Here is a 15,036-nt window from a genome sequence, read left to right as displayed (position 1 = left end):
AACACCCACCCACCGTCTGCGGAAGTCGTACGGTGGCGGGTATCTCTGTTGCCAATGGGGCAGAAGATGGACTACCTTCTTCCAGGTAGATGCGGTGCAGGACCCTCGCCGCACCTGCGACAGGCTACCTCCTCAACCCAGGTGAGGAACTCCAACCTAATGAGACTCCAAATAAGGCCGAGGAGGTTCGTTGTTGCCAATGCCGAGGCCTTGTCCACTGCCTTCATCATGAAAAATAACTGTTACTCTGCTAGACAAGGGGATCGATGTGAATATTGTAGTACAAACTGATTGAGAAAGGTAACTGTTTAATCCCACACATTTAAGCATAAGTTGTTTTGCATATCTAAGATTTGATGAAACCTAGTAGAACATGCCTCTGATTTTAGCTCGGTTGACTGTAGTTTAGGTCTATTTTCAGATAAAAAGCATGTTCCCCCCTTTTTTTGTTCTGCCATTACAAAAGTTTCTCATATAATACCCTTGTTAGATGGACAATATCGACCATTTCAGATCGTCGAGGTGGAAAGTAGTACATACTATCTGTGGTCCACATTCATTTTACAGTGAGTTGCATTGCCCATTTTGTGCCACTTTGATATTAAGCCTTTTTTCGGTCTGTACCACTAAGTAACAGGCTTGTGTTTTGCATGTGTAGTAGCACGTATAGTAATAGGAGGAAAGGATGTAAGATCGAACTACGTATCCAAACATGAGAACCAAGTTAAACTTGTAGGTCACTTAAAAACATGTGGTTTTCCTCTTAAGTGCGTGAAGAAGTGCAAAGCTATATCCTGGTTACCTTAAACACTCTCATGCGTTAGTCATATTCAATTAATTTTATTGTTGTGCTATGGAGCTCTCCTTTTTCCCATACAACTTGAGAACATTGTCTTGGCAGTCGGATACGGTACTAAAATTTGTGTTAATCCAGAAATCGGGAGAATGAACAACAGAATACTATCGGGAAGAGACACAGGAGCTTTGACCAGGGGCTATGTGAATAAACTAAGGATTGCTGTGCCTGGAAAACCGGGGTTTAAAGCTTTTGTGAATGCAACTTCTCATAATGTCAGTGGCTATTGCATTGATATCTTTGAGGCTGCTGCGAAGAAACTACCACATGTTCTTCGTTATGAGTTCGTTGTCGTTGATGGTTCTTATGATGAACTAGTACGCAACGTGTGTTCGGGGGTGAGCCTTGCTCCTTTCACTTGCATGCCATTTCTGCATTTCGTGAGAATCACATAACTCACATTGTACTTTGTTGGTTCTTACAACCAGATCTACGATGCAGTAGTGGGTGACATAACTATAACCGCAGAGCGAGCTGTTGACGTGGACTTCACGATGCCATACACCGAGTCAGGCGTGTCACTGCTTGTGCTCACCGAGAATGACTCCAAGCCAGCAATTGAATGGGTGTTCCTAAAGCCATTAACTACACAACTTTGGTTAGCACTTGTGGGGGGATTCTTCTTCACTGGACTTGTTGTGTGGACGATCGAGTTTCCCAGAAACCCGGAGTACCAAGGATCGAGTTTGAGACAGTGCAGCACTGCTCTCTACTTTTCTTTCTCGACTTTGACATTTTCTCATGGTTAGCAGGCTCAAACTTGCTCACAATACTTGATCCATTATGTCTGGAATACTCTAATCTATTGATTATCGTAATATCTGCACAGGTCAAATTATTAGAAGCCCCCTGTCAAAAATTGTTGTGGTGATATGGTGCTTTGTTGTGCTGGTTATAGTACAGAGCTACACAGCTAGCTTATCATCCATTCTGACTGCAAAAAGGCTCCGGCCCTCAGTGACAGATCTTGAGCAGCTCCTGTCAAATGGTGATTATATTGGATACCAATCTGGATCACTTGTACAATCTGTCTTGAAAAAACGAGGCTTCAATGTTAATAGGTTAAATGCCTACACGAATAAAACGGAATATGCTGAAGCCTTGAGAAAGGGGTCAAAGAATGGAGGTGTCTCGGCTATCGTTGATGAGATCCCTTATATAACCTCGTTTCTCTCTGACCCTAAGTACCATAATGAATTCCAGATGGTCAATCGCATATACAAGACACCTGGACTTGGTTTCGTAAGCTTCTCACTCTAGCACTTCAGCAGATTCACTCTGCATCCTTACAATACCTACACTGACAAAACAATATTGTCCAACTAACATCATATGTTTTGTTTTCAGGTGTTTCCGAAAGAGTCTCAGCTGGTGCATGATCTTTCGGTTGCCATCCTGGAGCTGACATTTGGGGCTGAGGGCTCACAAATTGAAGAGAAATGGTTAGGCAAAGCGACACCATTGCCGAGCTATGGCATGCCCAACACAGATGCGACACCTCTCACTTTGCAAAGTTTCTCTGGTCTCTTCATCATCACTGTATGTATCTCAGCTCTCATGCTGTTGATAAGCATTGCCAAGTCAGTTCATGCCAAATACACCGAAGTGAGGGATTCTGATATGCAGAGTTCCGAGGGAGATGGCGGAAGTGAAGGTCACGGAGGATCTGGTCCGCTGCAGAACGGCACGGGCAATAGGTCTATGGCTAATCAACCCCACCATGAAGCCAGAAATGTGAATCCTCAGGGTGTCAATGGGATCGGAGAAAGTCCTGGTGATGTAGAGCCCAATGACTCTTTGCCCGAACACGCCATCCTAATCGAGATGAACACTCGATGAGATGCCGACAACTGTTCTGCATAGCGCGCATCAGAAGAAACTAAAAATACTTCCGTTCCATCTTTTGCGGATATTCACCAATGTCCTAAGGAATGAATGTAAGTATGGGTGATGGGCCCAAATCATAGCCTAGCTAGAAATAGCAGTTTCAGTGACTGATACCCAGATTAATTTATTTTCTGAATTTGATGTTGTTGGTCTTATTTTCGAAAGAGTGTATAGATGACCACTGACAGGCGAGTGCCAAGGAAATCCTACTATCTGCCCGATTATTCTGGGAATTAACCACATTTGTCTGATTTATATCTTGCGACAGTAGGCACACACTGTAGCCCAGAGTTGTACATGTTGAAAGAAAGTTGGTTCGCATTTTTTGTTACTTTTGCACACTGTAAGATACTTGCCGTTCTTGTATCTGGAATTCAAACATTTCTCAGTCGAGAGAAAATATAGAGACCAATTGATCGCTGAATGTGATTCTAAGATAGTCTGAATGTATCCGGTTACTGAGGAAATATTACATGCGCATCATAGCTGCACCTATTTGTTTGCATGCGCGCACATATTTTAAATAAATTCTAGACTCTACTATGGCATGTTAAATTGCTTTTCACACTTTACCATATTCTCGTGTCAGTAGTATGGCAACTCACATGTTCTGTGGGAAAAATTGCCACACACATATTACATAACAAAAGGTGGCGACAAACGAGTCTATGTCAAATGTTTTTAGGTTCGGTCAAATGGTGAGAGACTAGAAAAGTGTGGAAAGTACATTTGGCCCGAACTCATTTGAATCAAGTTTAGCTTTTAATAGCACGGGCTAAATACCCATGCGTTGTAACGAAAGAAAAGGAGAAAATGTTATACTTTGGAAGCACATGTGCTGAGCACGACCCTCATGTGACTTCCAACATGCAGTAACAACCGGCATCTTCCACGTTTCCTTCTCCATGACAATAACCAAGCAAACTTTGAAAATTTCAAAAATCATAACCCGACCAAATCATAATAATTATTGACCCTAACGTTAATGGAACATAGAGTATTTGATGGTATGAGGGCGGGCCTTCACTAGTGTTGGGCTTCGATGGTTCTCAATTACATTCGAAGGTTGTGTCAATCGCAAGAAGAGAAGGATAGTATGATTTCAATGTAATTTTATATTTGTATTGGTTGTTTTGTGTCCAGTTGTCTCCTCTTGTGCTAGCTATTGTTTTCCTTCATAATTATCATATCTAAGATGTCATTTGGGTGTCTTTTCTTAAGATGCCCTTTTGTCTCTCTGTTGTCTCTATGTTGTCTCTCCATTGACCAAGATGGAAACTCAGTTTCTGGACAAGATGATACCCAACAAGTTGCATCCGAAACAACAATTATTCGAGCTCATGATGGAGGAGGGGTCAGACCTTACTGAGCACATCAATGTTTTCATTGATTTTGCTCGACTAGATGACATTACTTCTATTGTCTTCATTACCGCAGTCTTCTACAAACTTGATCACTACTCTCACATACGGTAAGGCTACTGTCACTGCAAGCGAGATTACGTAGCACTATTATCATTCGATCAATGCTAGAAGAAAAGTGGTGCCAATGTAACCTTGGCCTAATATAGAAAGGCACTGCCCAGTAGTCAAAAGAGACTAGACGAAGTTGGCTAGACATGAGATACAAAGGGAACGGTTCGAGTACCAATGGCTTGTGTGTCAGTACTGGCTGCAGCGTAAGGCCGAGATATGTCTGATTGACTCTATGGACTTGCCGTCGACCTATACTAATCAATTTATTACAAAGAAAGGAGTGCCCACAGTCATGTCTTGGAGATGTAGCTATGATGATAAAGCTCATTAAGAAATATAGTCTCTCCAGTCTCCTTTCTTAATCATCTATTCACATGTTTTCTGAGCATCTATAACTGGAGTTGGCTACTCCGAACCCCTATACGTCCGCGGAAGCGCCCGGATGTGCCCACCAACAGCACCGGGCGGGTCCTCATTCGCCCTCCTATACATTAACACTCTCCATATGTGAACACTCATACCCATGGAAATCCATGCACGTCCATTGTATAGCATAAATTTATCATCAATTCAACAATTCGACGATACAAAATAAATGACAACTCAACAATTCATTACATGCCAAAATAAAATTCAACAATGCATACATAGATAGAAGATACACGAATGAATCAAAAGCCTCAATTGTTGTGCTCATTGATCCTCTTCTTCATCTTGATCACCCACATCTTGGCTTCATCATCCAAGAGGCTAGTGTCCTGCAACATGATCCTCGTCTCCTCCATCTCTCCCGCAAGTCTCAACTTCTCTCTCTCTCTCTCTCTCAATTCCTTCTAATGTCATCGTCTTTTCAAACTCCCATTTTGCCTTCTTCTCTTGCCTCTCCAATTCTATCTTGTTCTTCTCCATGCTCAACCTTGCAGCTACCTTCCCTGCCGCTTCACACTTGCCTGCTTCGGGCGACGCTCCCTACGAGCAACGTTCTTCGCCTTGCAACTGATCGCCATGGTCGCAATCCCCATCGATTACGCCGAGTCATCATCCATGCCAATGGTGGTAGATAGGGTAGTCGGCGATGATATCAACGACGGCGAATGAGGACGGCGATGCGGACGGTGAGCAAGGAAGGAGGTGGGTGGTTGCGTGGAGGCGGAAAATGGAGGACATGCGTGGGAGGAGTGCAGTCGAAGTGGCGGACTAGACAATTTTGAGAGGATTTATGATGGGTCCAACTTGTTAGAACCGACATGACTGAAGCGTCCAGGCGTCCCCATATCCACCCCAAATATAAGCCGGGTATAGGAAGTGCCAGTTAGCCTAGACGTTTGACCGGGTTTTTATTGGGGAACGTAGCATACATTCAAAATTTTCCTACGTGTCACCAAGATCTATCTATGGAGAGACCAGCAACGAGGGGAAGGAGAGTGCATCTACATACTTTTAGATCGCTAAGCGGAAGCGTTCAAGTGAACGGGGTTGATGGAGTCGTACTCGTCGTGATTCAAATCACCGATGATCCTAGTGCCGAACGGACGGCACCTCCGCGTTCAACACACGTACAGCCCGGTGACGTCTCCCATGCCTTGATCCAGCAAGGAGAGAGGGAGAGGTTGAGGAAGACTCCATCCAGCAGCAGCACAACAGCGTGGTGGTGGTGGAGGAGCGTGGCAGACCTGCAGGGCTTCGCCAAGCACCACGGGAGAGGAGAAGGACTTGGGAGAGGGGGAGGGCTGCACCAAAGGCAAAAGTAAGAAGTCCTCCATCTCCCCCACTATATATAGGAGCAAGGGAGAGGGGGGAGGCGCAGCCTTGGCCCTTCCTCCAAGGAAGGGTGCGGCTAGGGAGGAGTCCCTCCTCCCCAAGGCACCTCGGAGGTGCCTTCCCCTTTTAGGACTCTTCCTTTCCTTATCCCTTTGGCGCATGGGCCTCTTGGGGCTGGTGCCCTTGGCCCATATAGGCCAAGGCGCACCCCCTACAGCCCATGTGGCCCCCGGGGCAGGTGGCCCCACCCGGTGGACCCCCGGGACCCTTCCGGTGGTCCCGGTACAATACCGGTGACCCCGAAACTTGTCCGGTGATCAAAACAGGACTTCCCATATATAAATCTTTACCTCCGGACCATTCCGGAACTCCTCGTGACGTCCGGGATCTCATCCGGGACTCCGAACAACATTCGGTAACCACATACGAACTTCCTTTATAACCCTAGCGTCATCGAACCTTAAGTGTGTAGACCCTACGGGTTCGGGAACCATGCAGACATGACCGAGACGTTCTCCGGTCAATAACCAACAGCGGGATCTGGATACCCATGTTGGCTCCCACATGTTCCACGATGATCTCATCGGATGAACCATGATGTCAAGGATTTAATCAATCCCGTATACAATTCCCTTTGTCTATCGGTACGATACTTGCCCGAGATTCGATTGTCGGTATCCCGATACCTTGTTCAATCTCGTTACCGGAAAGTCTCTTTACTCGTTCCGTAACACATCATCCCGTGATCAACTTCTTGATCACATTGTGCACATTATGATGATGTCCTACCGAGTGGGCCCAGAGATACCTCTCCGTCACACGGAGTGACAAATCCCAGTCTCGATTCGTGCCAACCCAACAGACACTTTCGGAGATACCCGCAGTGTACCTTTATAGCCACCCAGTTACGTTGTGACGTTTGGCACAGCCAAAGCACTCCTACGGTATCCGGGAGTTGCACAATCTCATGGTCTAAGGAAATGATACTTGACATTAGAAAAGCTTTAGCATACGAACTACACGATCTAGTGCTATGCTTAGGATTGGGTCTTGTCCATCACATCATTCTCCTAATGATGTGATCCCCTTATCAACGACATCCAATGTCCATGGTCAGGAAACCGTAACCATCTATTGATCAACGAGCTAGTCAACTAGAGGCTTACTAGGGACATGGTGTTGTCTATGTATCCACACATGTATCTGAGTTTCCTATCAATACAATTCTGTTATGGATAATAAATGATTATCATGAACAAGGAAATATAATAATAATCAATTTATTATTGCCTCTAGGCATATTTCCAATAGTCTCCCACTTGCACTAGAGTCAATAATCTAGTTCACATCGCCATGTGATTAACACTCATAGGTCACATCGCCATGTGACCAACATCCAAAGAGTTTACTAGAGTCAATAATCTAGTTCACATCACTATGTGATTAACACTCAATGAGTTCTGGGTTTGATCATGTTTCTTGTGAGAGAGGTTTTAGTCAACGGGTCTGAATCTTTCAGATCCGTGTGTGCTTTACAAATCTCTATGTCATCTCCTAGATGTAGCTACCACGTTCTATTTGGAGCTATTCCAAATAACTGTTCTACTTGGAGCTATTCTAAATTGTTGCTCCATTATACGTATACGGTATCTCTACTCAGAGCTATCCGGATAGGTGTCAAGCTTGCATCGACGTAACCCTTTACGACGAACTCTTTTACCACCTCCATAATCGAGAAAATTCCTTAGTCCACTAGTTACTAAGGATAACTTTGACTGTTGTCCTGTGATCCATTCTTGGATCACTCTTGTACCCCTTGACTGACTCATGGCAAGGCACACTTCAGGTGCGGTACACAACATAGCATACTGTAGAGCCTATGTCTTAAGCATAGGGGACGACCTTCGTCCTTTCTCTCTATTCTGCCATGGTCGAGCTTTAAGTCTTAACTTCATACCTTACAACTCAGGAAAGAACTCCTTCTTTGACTGATCCATCTTGAACACCTTCAAGATCATGTCAAGGTATGTGCTCATTTGAAAGTACCATTAAGCGTTTTGATCTATCCTTATAGATCTTGATGCTCAATGCTCAAGTAGCTTAATCCAGGCTTTCCATTGAAAAACACTTTCCAAATAACCCTATATGCTTTCCAGAAATTCTACGTCATTTCTGATCAACAATATGTCAACAACATATACTCATCAGAAATTCTATAGTGCTCCTACTCACTTCTTTGGAAATACAAGTTTCTCATAAACTTTATATAAACCCAAAATCTTTGATCATCTCATCAAAGCATACATTCCAACTCCGAGATGCTTACTCCAGTCCTTAGAAGGATTGCTGGAGCTTTGCATACTTATTAGCATCTTTCAGGATTGACAAAACCTTCCGATTGTATCACATACAACCTTTCCTCAAGAAAATCGTCGAGGAAACAATGTTTTGACATCCTATCTGCAAGATTTCATAAATAATGCAGTAATTGCTAATATAATTCCAACAGACTCTTAGCATCGCTACGAGTGAGAAAGTCTCATCGTAGTCAACTCCTTGAACTTGTCAGGAAACTTCTTAATGACAAGTCGAGCTTTCTTAATGGTGATACTTACCATCATTGTCCGTCTTCCTTTTAAAATCCATATGTACCTAACAGCCTTACGACCATCAAGTAGTCCTTCCAAAGTCTATACTTTGTTTTCATATATGGATCCTCTCTCGGATTATATGGCCTCGAGCCATTTTGGAATCCAGGCCCACCATCGCTTCTCCATAGCTCGTAGGTTCATTGTTGTCTAGCAACATGACTTCCAAGACAGGATTACGTACCACTCTGAAGTAGTACGCATCCTTGTCATCATACGAGGTTTGGTAGTGACTTGATCTGAAGTTTCATGATCACTATCATAAGCTTCCACTTCAATTGGTGTAGGTGCCACAGGAACAACTTCCTGTGCCCTGCCACACACTAGTTGAAGAGACGGTTCAATAACCTTATCAAGTCTCCACCATCCTCCCACTCAATTCTTTCGAGAGAAACTTTTCCTCGAGAAAGGACCCGATTCTAGAAACAATCCCTTATTGCTTTCGGATCTGAGACAGGAGGTATACCCAACTGTTTTGGGTGTCCTATGAAGATGCATTTATCCGCTTTGGGTTCGAGCTTATCAGCCTGAAACTTTTTCACATAAGCGTCGCAGCCCCAAACTTTTAAGAAATGACAGCTTAGGTTTCTCTAAACCATAGTTCATATGGTGTCATCTCATCGGAATTATGTGGTGCCCTATTTAAAGTGAATGTAGTTGTCTTTAATGCCTAACCCATAAACTATCGTGGTAATTCGATAAGAGACATCATGGTATGCATCATATCCAATAGGGTGCAGTTATGATGTTCGGACACACCATCACACTATGGTGTTCCAGGCTGTATTAGTTGTGAAACAATTTCCAAAATGTCTTAATTCTGTGCCAAACTCGTAATTCAGATATTCATCTCTATGATCATATCATAGATATTTTATCCTCTTGTCACGATGATCTTTCAACTTCACCCTGAAATTACTTGAACCTTTCAATAATTCAGACTCGTGATTCATCAAGTAAATATACTCAACATCTACTTAAATCATCTGTGAAGTAAGAACATAATGATATCCACTACATGCCTCAGCACTCATTGGACTGCACACATCAAAATGTATTACTTCCAACAAGTTGCTTTCTAGTTCCATTTTACTGAAAATGAGGCTTTCAGTCATCTTGCCCATGTTGTATGATTTGCATGTCCCAAGTGATTCAAAATCAAGTGAGTCAAAACGGTCCATTTGCATGGAGTTTCTTCATGCATATACACCATGGTTCGCATGTCTCAAACTTTTCAAAAACGAGTGAGCCCAAAGATCCATCAACATGGAGTTTCTTCATGCGTTTTATACTGATATGACTTACGTGGCAGTGCCACAAGTAGGTGGTACTATCATTACTATCTTTTGGCATGAACATGTGTATCACTACGATCGAGATTCAATAAACCATTCATTTCAGGTGTAAGACCATTGAAGGTATTATTCAAATAAACAGAGTAACCATTATTCTCCTTAAATGAATAACCGTATTGCGATAGACGTAATCCAATCATGTCTATGCTCAACGCAAATACCAAATAACAATTATTTAGGTTTAACACCAATCTCGATGGTAGAGGGAGCGTACGATATTTGATCAACCTTGGAAATACTTCCAACACATATCGTCATCTCACCTTTAGCTAGTCTCCGTTTATTCCGTAGCTTTTGTTTTGAGTTACTAACACTTAGCAACCGAACCGGTATCTAATACCCTGGTGCTACTAGGAGTACTAGTAAAGTACACATTAACATAATGTATATCCAATATACTTCTATCGACCTTGCCAGCCTTCTTATCTACCAAGTATCGAGGGTAATTCTGATCCAGTGGCTGTTCCCCTTATTATAGAAGCACTTAGTCTCGGGTTTGGGTTCAACCTTGGGTCTCTTCACTAGAGCAGCAGCTGAATTGCCGTTTCATGAAGTATCCCTTCTTGCCCTTGCCCTTCTTGAAACTAGTGGTTTTACTAACCATCAACGATTGATGCTCCCTTTTGATTTCTACTTTCGCGGAGTCAAGCATTGCGAATATCTCAAGGATCATCATATATGTCCCCGATACATTATAGTTCATCACGAAGCTCTAGCAGCTTGGTGGTAATGACTTCGGAGAACCATCACTATTTCATCTGGAAGATCAACTCCCACTCGATTCAAGCGATTGTTGTACTCAGACAATCTGAGCACAAGCACAACAATTGAGCTTTTCTCCTTAGTTTGTAGGCTAAGAAAATCATCGGAGGTCTTATACCTCTTGACGTGGGCACGAGCCTGAAATCCCAATTTCAGCCCTCGAAACATCTCATATGTTTCGCGACGTTTCAAAAACTTCTTCGGTGCCTCAACTCTAAAACGTTTAACTGAACTATCACGTAGTTATCAAAACGTGTATGTCAGATGTTCGCAGCATCCACAGACGACGTTCGAGGTTTAGCACACTGAGCGGTGCATAAAGGACAAGCCTTCTATGAAGCAATGAGGACAATCCTCAGTTTACGGACCTAGTCCGCATAATTGCTACTATCAACTTTCAACTAAATTTTCTCTAGGAACATATCTAAACAATAGAACTGAAGCGCGAGCTATGACATAATTTGCAAAATCCCTTTTGACTATGTTCAGGATAAACAAGTTCATCTTATGAACTCCCACTCAGATAGACATCCCTCTAGTCATCTAAGTGATTACATGATCCGAGTCAACTAGGCCGTGTCCGATCATCACGTGAGACAGACTAGTCAACATCGGTGAACATCTTCATGCTGATCGTATCTACCATACGACTCATGCTCGACCTTTCGGTCTTCTGTGTTCCGAGGCCATGTCTGTACACATGCTAGGCTCGTCAAGTCAACCTAAGTGTTTCGCGTGTGTAAATCTGTCTTACACCCGTTGTATGTGAACGTAAGAATCTATCACACCTGATCATCACGTGGTGCTTCGAAACTATGAACTTTCAGCAACGGTGCACAGTTAGGGGGAACACTTTCTTGAAATTTTAATGAGGGATCATCTTATTTACTACCGTCGTTTTAAGCAAATAAGATGTATAAACATGATAAACATCACATGCAATCAAATAATAGTGACATGATATGGCCAATATCATATAGCTCCTTTGATCTTCATCTTGGGGCTCCATGATCATCTTGTCACCGGCATGACACCATGATCTCCATCATCATGATCTCCATCATCGTGTCTCCATGAAGTTGCTCGCCAACTATTACTTCTGCTACTATGGCTACCGGTTAGCAATAAAGTAAAGTAATTACATGGCGTTGTTCAATGACACGCAGGTCATACAATTAATAAAGACAACTCCTATGGCTCCTGCCGGTTGTCATACTCATCGACATGCAAGTCGTGATTCCTATTACAAGAACATGATCAATCTCATACATCACATATATCATTCATCACATTCTTTGGCCATATCACATCACATAGCATACCCTGCAAAAACAAGTTAGACGTCCTCTAATTGTTGTTTGCATGTTTTACGTGGCTGCTATGGGTTTCTAGCAAGAACGTTTCTTACCTACGCAAAGACCACAACGTGATATGCCAATTGCTATTTACCCTTCATAAGGACCCTGTTCATCGAATCCGATCCGACTAAAGTGGGAGAGACAGGCATCCGCTAGCCACCTTATGCAACTAGTGCATGTTAGTCGGTGGAACCAGTCTCACGTAAGAGTACGTGTAAGGTCGGTCCAGGCCGCTTCATCCCACGATGCCGCCGAATCAAGATTGGACTAGTAACGGTAAGCATATTGAACAAAATCAACGCCCACAACTACTTTGTATTCTACTCGTGCATAGAATCTACGCAATAGACCTAGCTCATGATGCCACTGTTGGGGAACGTAGCATAAATTCAAAATTTTCCTACGTGTCACCAAGATCTATCTATGGAGAGACCAGCAACGAGGGGAAGGAGAGTGCATTTACATACCCTTTTAGATCGCTAAGCGAAAGCGTTCAAGTGAACGGGGTTGATGGAGTCGTACTCGTCGTGATTTAAATCACCGATGATCCTACTGCCGAACGGACGGCACCTCCGCGTTCAACACACGTACAGCCCGGTGACGTCTCCCATGCCTTGATCCAGCAAGGAGAGAGGGAGAGGTTGAGGAAGACTCCATCCAGCAGCAGCACAACGGCGTGGTGGTGGTGGAGGAGCGTGGCAGACCTGCAGGGCTTCGCCAAGCACCACGGGAGAGGAGAAGGACTTGGGAGAGGGGGAGGGCTGCACCAAAGGCAAAAGTAAGAAGTCCTCCATCTCCCCCACTATATATAGGAGCAAGGGAGAGGGGGGAGGCGCAGCCTTGGCCCTTCTTCCAAGGAAGGGTGCGGCTAGGGAGGAGTCCCTCCTACCTAAGGCACCTCGGAGGTGCCTTCCCCTTTTAGGACTCTTCCTTTCCTTATCCCTTTGGCGCATGGGCCTCTTGGGGCTGGTGCCCTTGGCCCATATAGGCCAAGGCGCACCCCCTACAGCCCATGTGGCCCCCCGAGGCAGGTGGCCCCACCCGGTGGACCCCCGGGACCCTTCCGGTGGTCCCGGTACAATACCAGTGACCCCGAAACTTGTCCGGTGACCAAAACAGGACTTCCCATATATAAATCTTTACCTCCGGACCATTCCGGAACTCCTCGTGACGTCCGGGATCTCATCCGGGACTCCGAACAACATTCGGTAACCACATACAAACTTCCTTTATAACCCTAGCGTCATCGAACCTTAAGTGTGTAGACCCTACGGGTTCGGGAACCATGCAGACATGACCGAGACGTTCTCTGGTCAATAACCAACAACGGGATCTGGATACCCATGTTGGCTCCCACATGTTCCACGATGATCTCATCGGATGAACCACGATGTCAAGGACTTAATCAATCCCGTATACAATTCCCTTTGTCTATCGATACGATACTTGCCCGAGATTCGATCGTCGGTATCCCGATACCTTGTTCAATCTCGTTACCGGCAAGTCTCTTTACTCGTTCCGTAACACATCATCCCGTGATCAACTCCTTGATCACATTGTGCACATTATGATGATGTCCTACCGAGTGGGCCCAGAGATACCTCTCCGTCACACGGAGTGACAAATCCCAGTCTCGATTTGTGCCAACCCAACAGACACTTTCGGAGATACCCGTAGTGTACCTTTATAGCCACCCAGTTACGTTATGACGTTTGGCACACCCAAAGCACTCCTACGGTATCCGAGAGTTGCACAATCTCATGGTCTAAGGAAATGATACTTGACATTAGAAAAGCTTTAGCATACGAACTACACGATCTAGTGCTATGCTTAGGATTGGGTCTTGTCCATCACATCATTCTCCTAATGATGTGATCCCGTTATCAACGACATCCAATGTCCATGGTCAGGAAACCGTAACCATCTATTGATCAACGAGCTAGTCAACTAGAGGCTTACTAGGGACATGGTGTTGTCTATGTATCCACACATGTATCTGAGTTTCCTATCAATACAATTCTAGCATGGATAATAAACGATTATCATGAACAAGGAAATATAATAATAATCAATTTATTATTGCCTCTAGGGCGTATTTCCAACAGTTTTACAGGTCAAGTTGGATGGTACTTTTCTGTCCGTGCAGTGACCGGACAGCCGCCCGAACGTTTGGTGCGGATAAGGGGCTCCGGGTGTAGATGCTCTAGCACTGCTAGACAGGGGTGTGCGTGACCTTTTTTTTTGAAACTTCGGGAAACTTTTATTGGATCAAACCAGAGTTACATCATCCACTAGACGGGGGTGTGCGTGACCTTCGAGTGGTTGTGTACGTGCTTATTGTTTAGGTAGAGGGGAAATACCCTTTGGGTCCCGCATGTATATACACTCTATATGTTTTTTTTAAATAATTAAACAAAAAGTCAAAATAGTTTAAAAGTATTTTTAGATTAAACTTGACTTACTTGCGCATTAGTACATAAATAAAAAAACAATGTTGACTTCACAGTGAAAAACATAAAATTTATTTGCTATTATAGGTCACTATTAATGCTATTTTGATAAAAGGTTTGTCTTTTTTGAAAAGAAGTCAAAGAAGAATTTTCCTTTTGTGAAACTTTTCTCACTAGTACAATGAAAGGTCAAGTTTATCTTAAAAACATTTTCAAAATATTTTGACTTTTTGTTGAATTGCTAATTTTTTTCCATATAGGATACATATGTACCCAGGAACCAAACATTCCCCTCCCATGTGGTATTAAAATAGCAATGTTGCAGAAAGTACGTAAGCGTTCTTACTTTTACTTATTTGTTTGCGGGAATTGTTCTTATTTTAGTTTGGTAGCACTTGATCTCAAAGCAACTTGAAATAATTTACAGGAGCACCACATTATTGTGTGCAACATGCTCTTGTAAATTACTAATTCTCTTTGGCCA

General features: G+C 43.6%; 1 protein-coding gene across 3 annotated transcripts; it reads left to right on the top strand.

Moving 5' to 3' along the window:
- Positions 1 to 6: 6 nt before the first annotated feature.
- Positions 7 to 3,074, top strand: LOC123150877 (glutamate receptor 2.8). 3 transcript variants are annotated; one of them, XM_044570695.1, is made up of 6 exons: positions 7 to 300; positions 935 to 1,194; positions 1,285 to 1,600; positions 1,686 to 2,098; positions 2,204 to 2,395; positions 2,483 to 3,074. In XM_044570695.1, the coding sequence occupies exons 2-6, from the start codon at positions 946 to 948 to the stop codon at positions 2,693 to 2,695; spliced, it is 1,383 nt and encodes a 460-aa protein (XP_044426630.1). In that variant the 5' UTR covers positions 7 to 300; positions 935 to 945; the 3' UTR covers positions 2,696 to 3,074. The 3 variants fall into 3 exon arrangements, with proteins under 3 accessions (XP_044426630.1, XP_044426628.1, XP_044426629.1); XM_044570693.1 differs by having other exon boundaries at positions 2,204 to 3,074; XM_044570694.1 differs by having other exon boundaries at positions 260 to 1,194; positions 2,204 to 3,074.
- The last annotated feature ends 11,962 nt before the right edge of the window (positions 3,075 to 15,036 follow it).

Source organism: Triticum aestivum, chromosome 7A (genome assembly GCF_018294505.1).
Source record: "Triticum aestivum cultivar Chinese Spring chromosome 7A, IWGSC CS RefSeq v2.1, whole genome shotgun sequence".
NCBI classification, from domain to species: Eukaryota; Viridiplantae; Streptophyta; class Magnoliopsida; order Poales; family Poaceae; genus Triticum; species Triticum aestivum.
The sequence above is the reverse complement of the archived record's forward strand: the minus strand, read 5'-3'. Positions and strand labels throughout refer to the sequence as shown.

Bases quoted from the DNA above. Each gene is read 5' to 3' on its own strand.
- LOC123150877 (XM_044570693.1), top strand. From the start codon at position 946: ATGAACAACAGAATACTATCGGGAAGAGACACAGGAGCTTTGACCAGG. The intron at 1,195-1,284 runs GTGAGCCTTGCT...TCTTACAACCAG, and splicing joins TACGCAACGTGTGTTCGGGG to ATCTACGATGCAGTAGTGGG. The intron at 2,099-2,203 runs GTAAGCTTCTCA...TTTTGTTTTCAG, and splicing joins AGACACCTGGACTTGGTTTC to GTGTTTCCGAAAGAGTCTCA.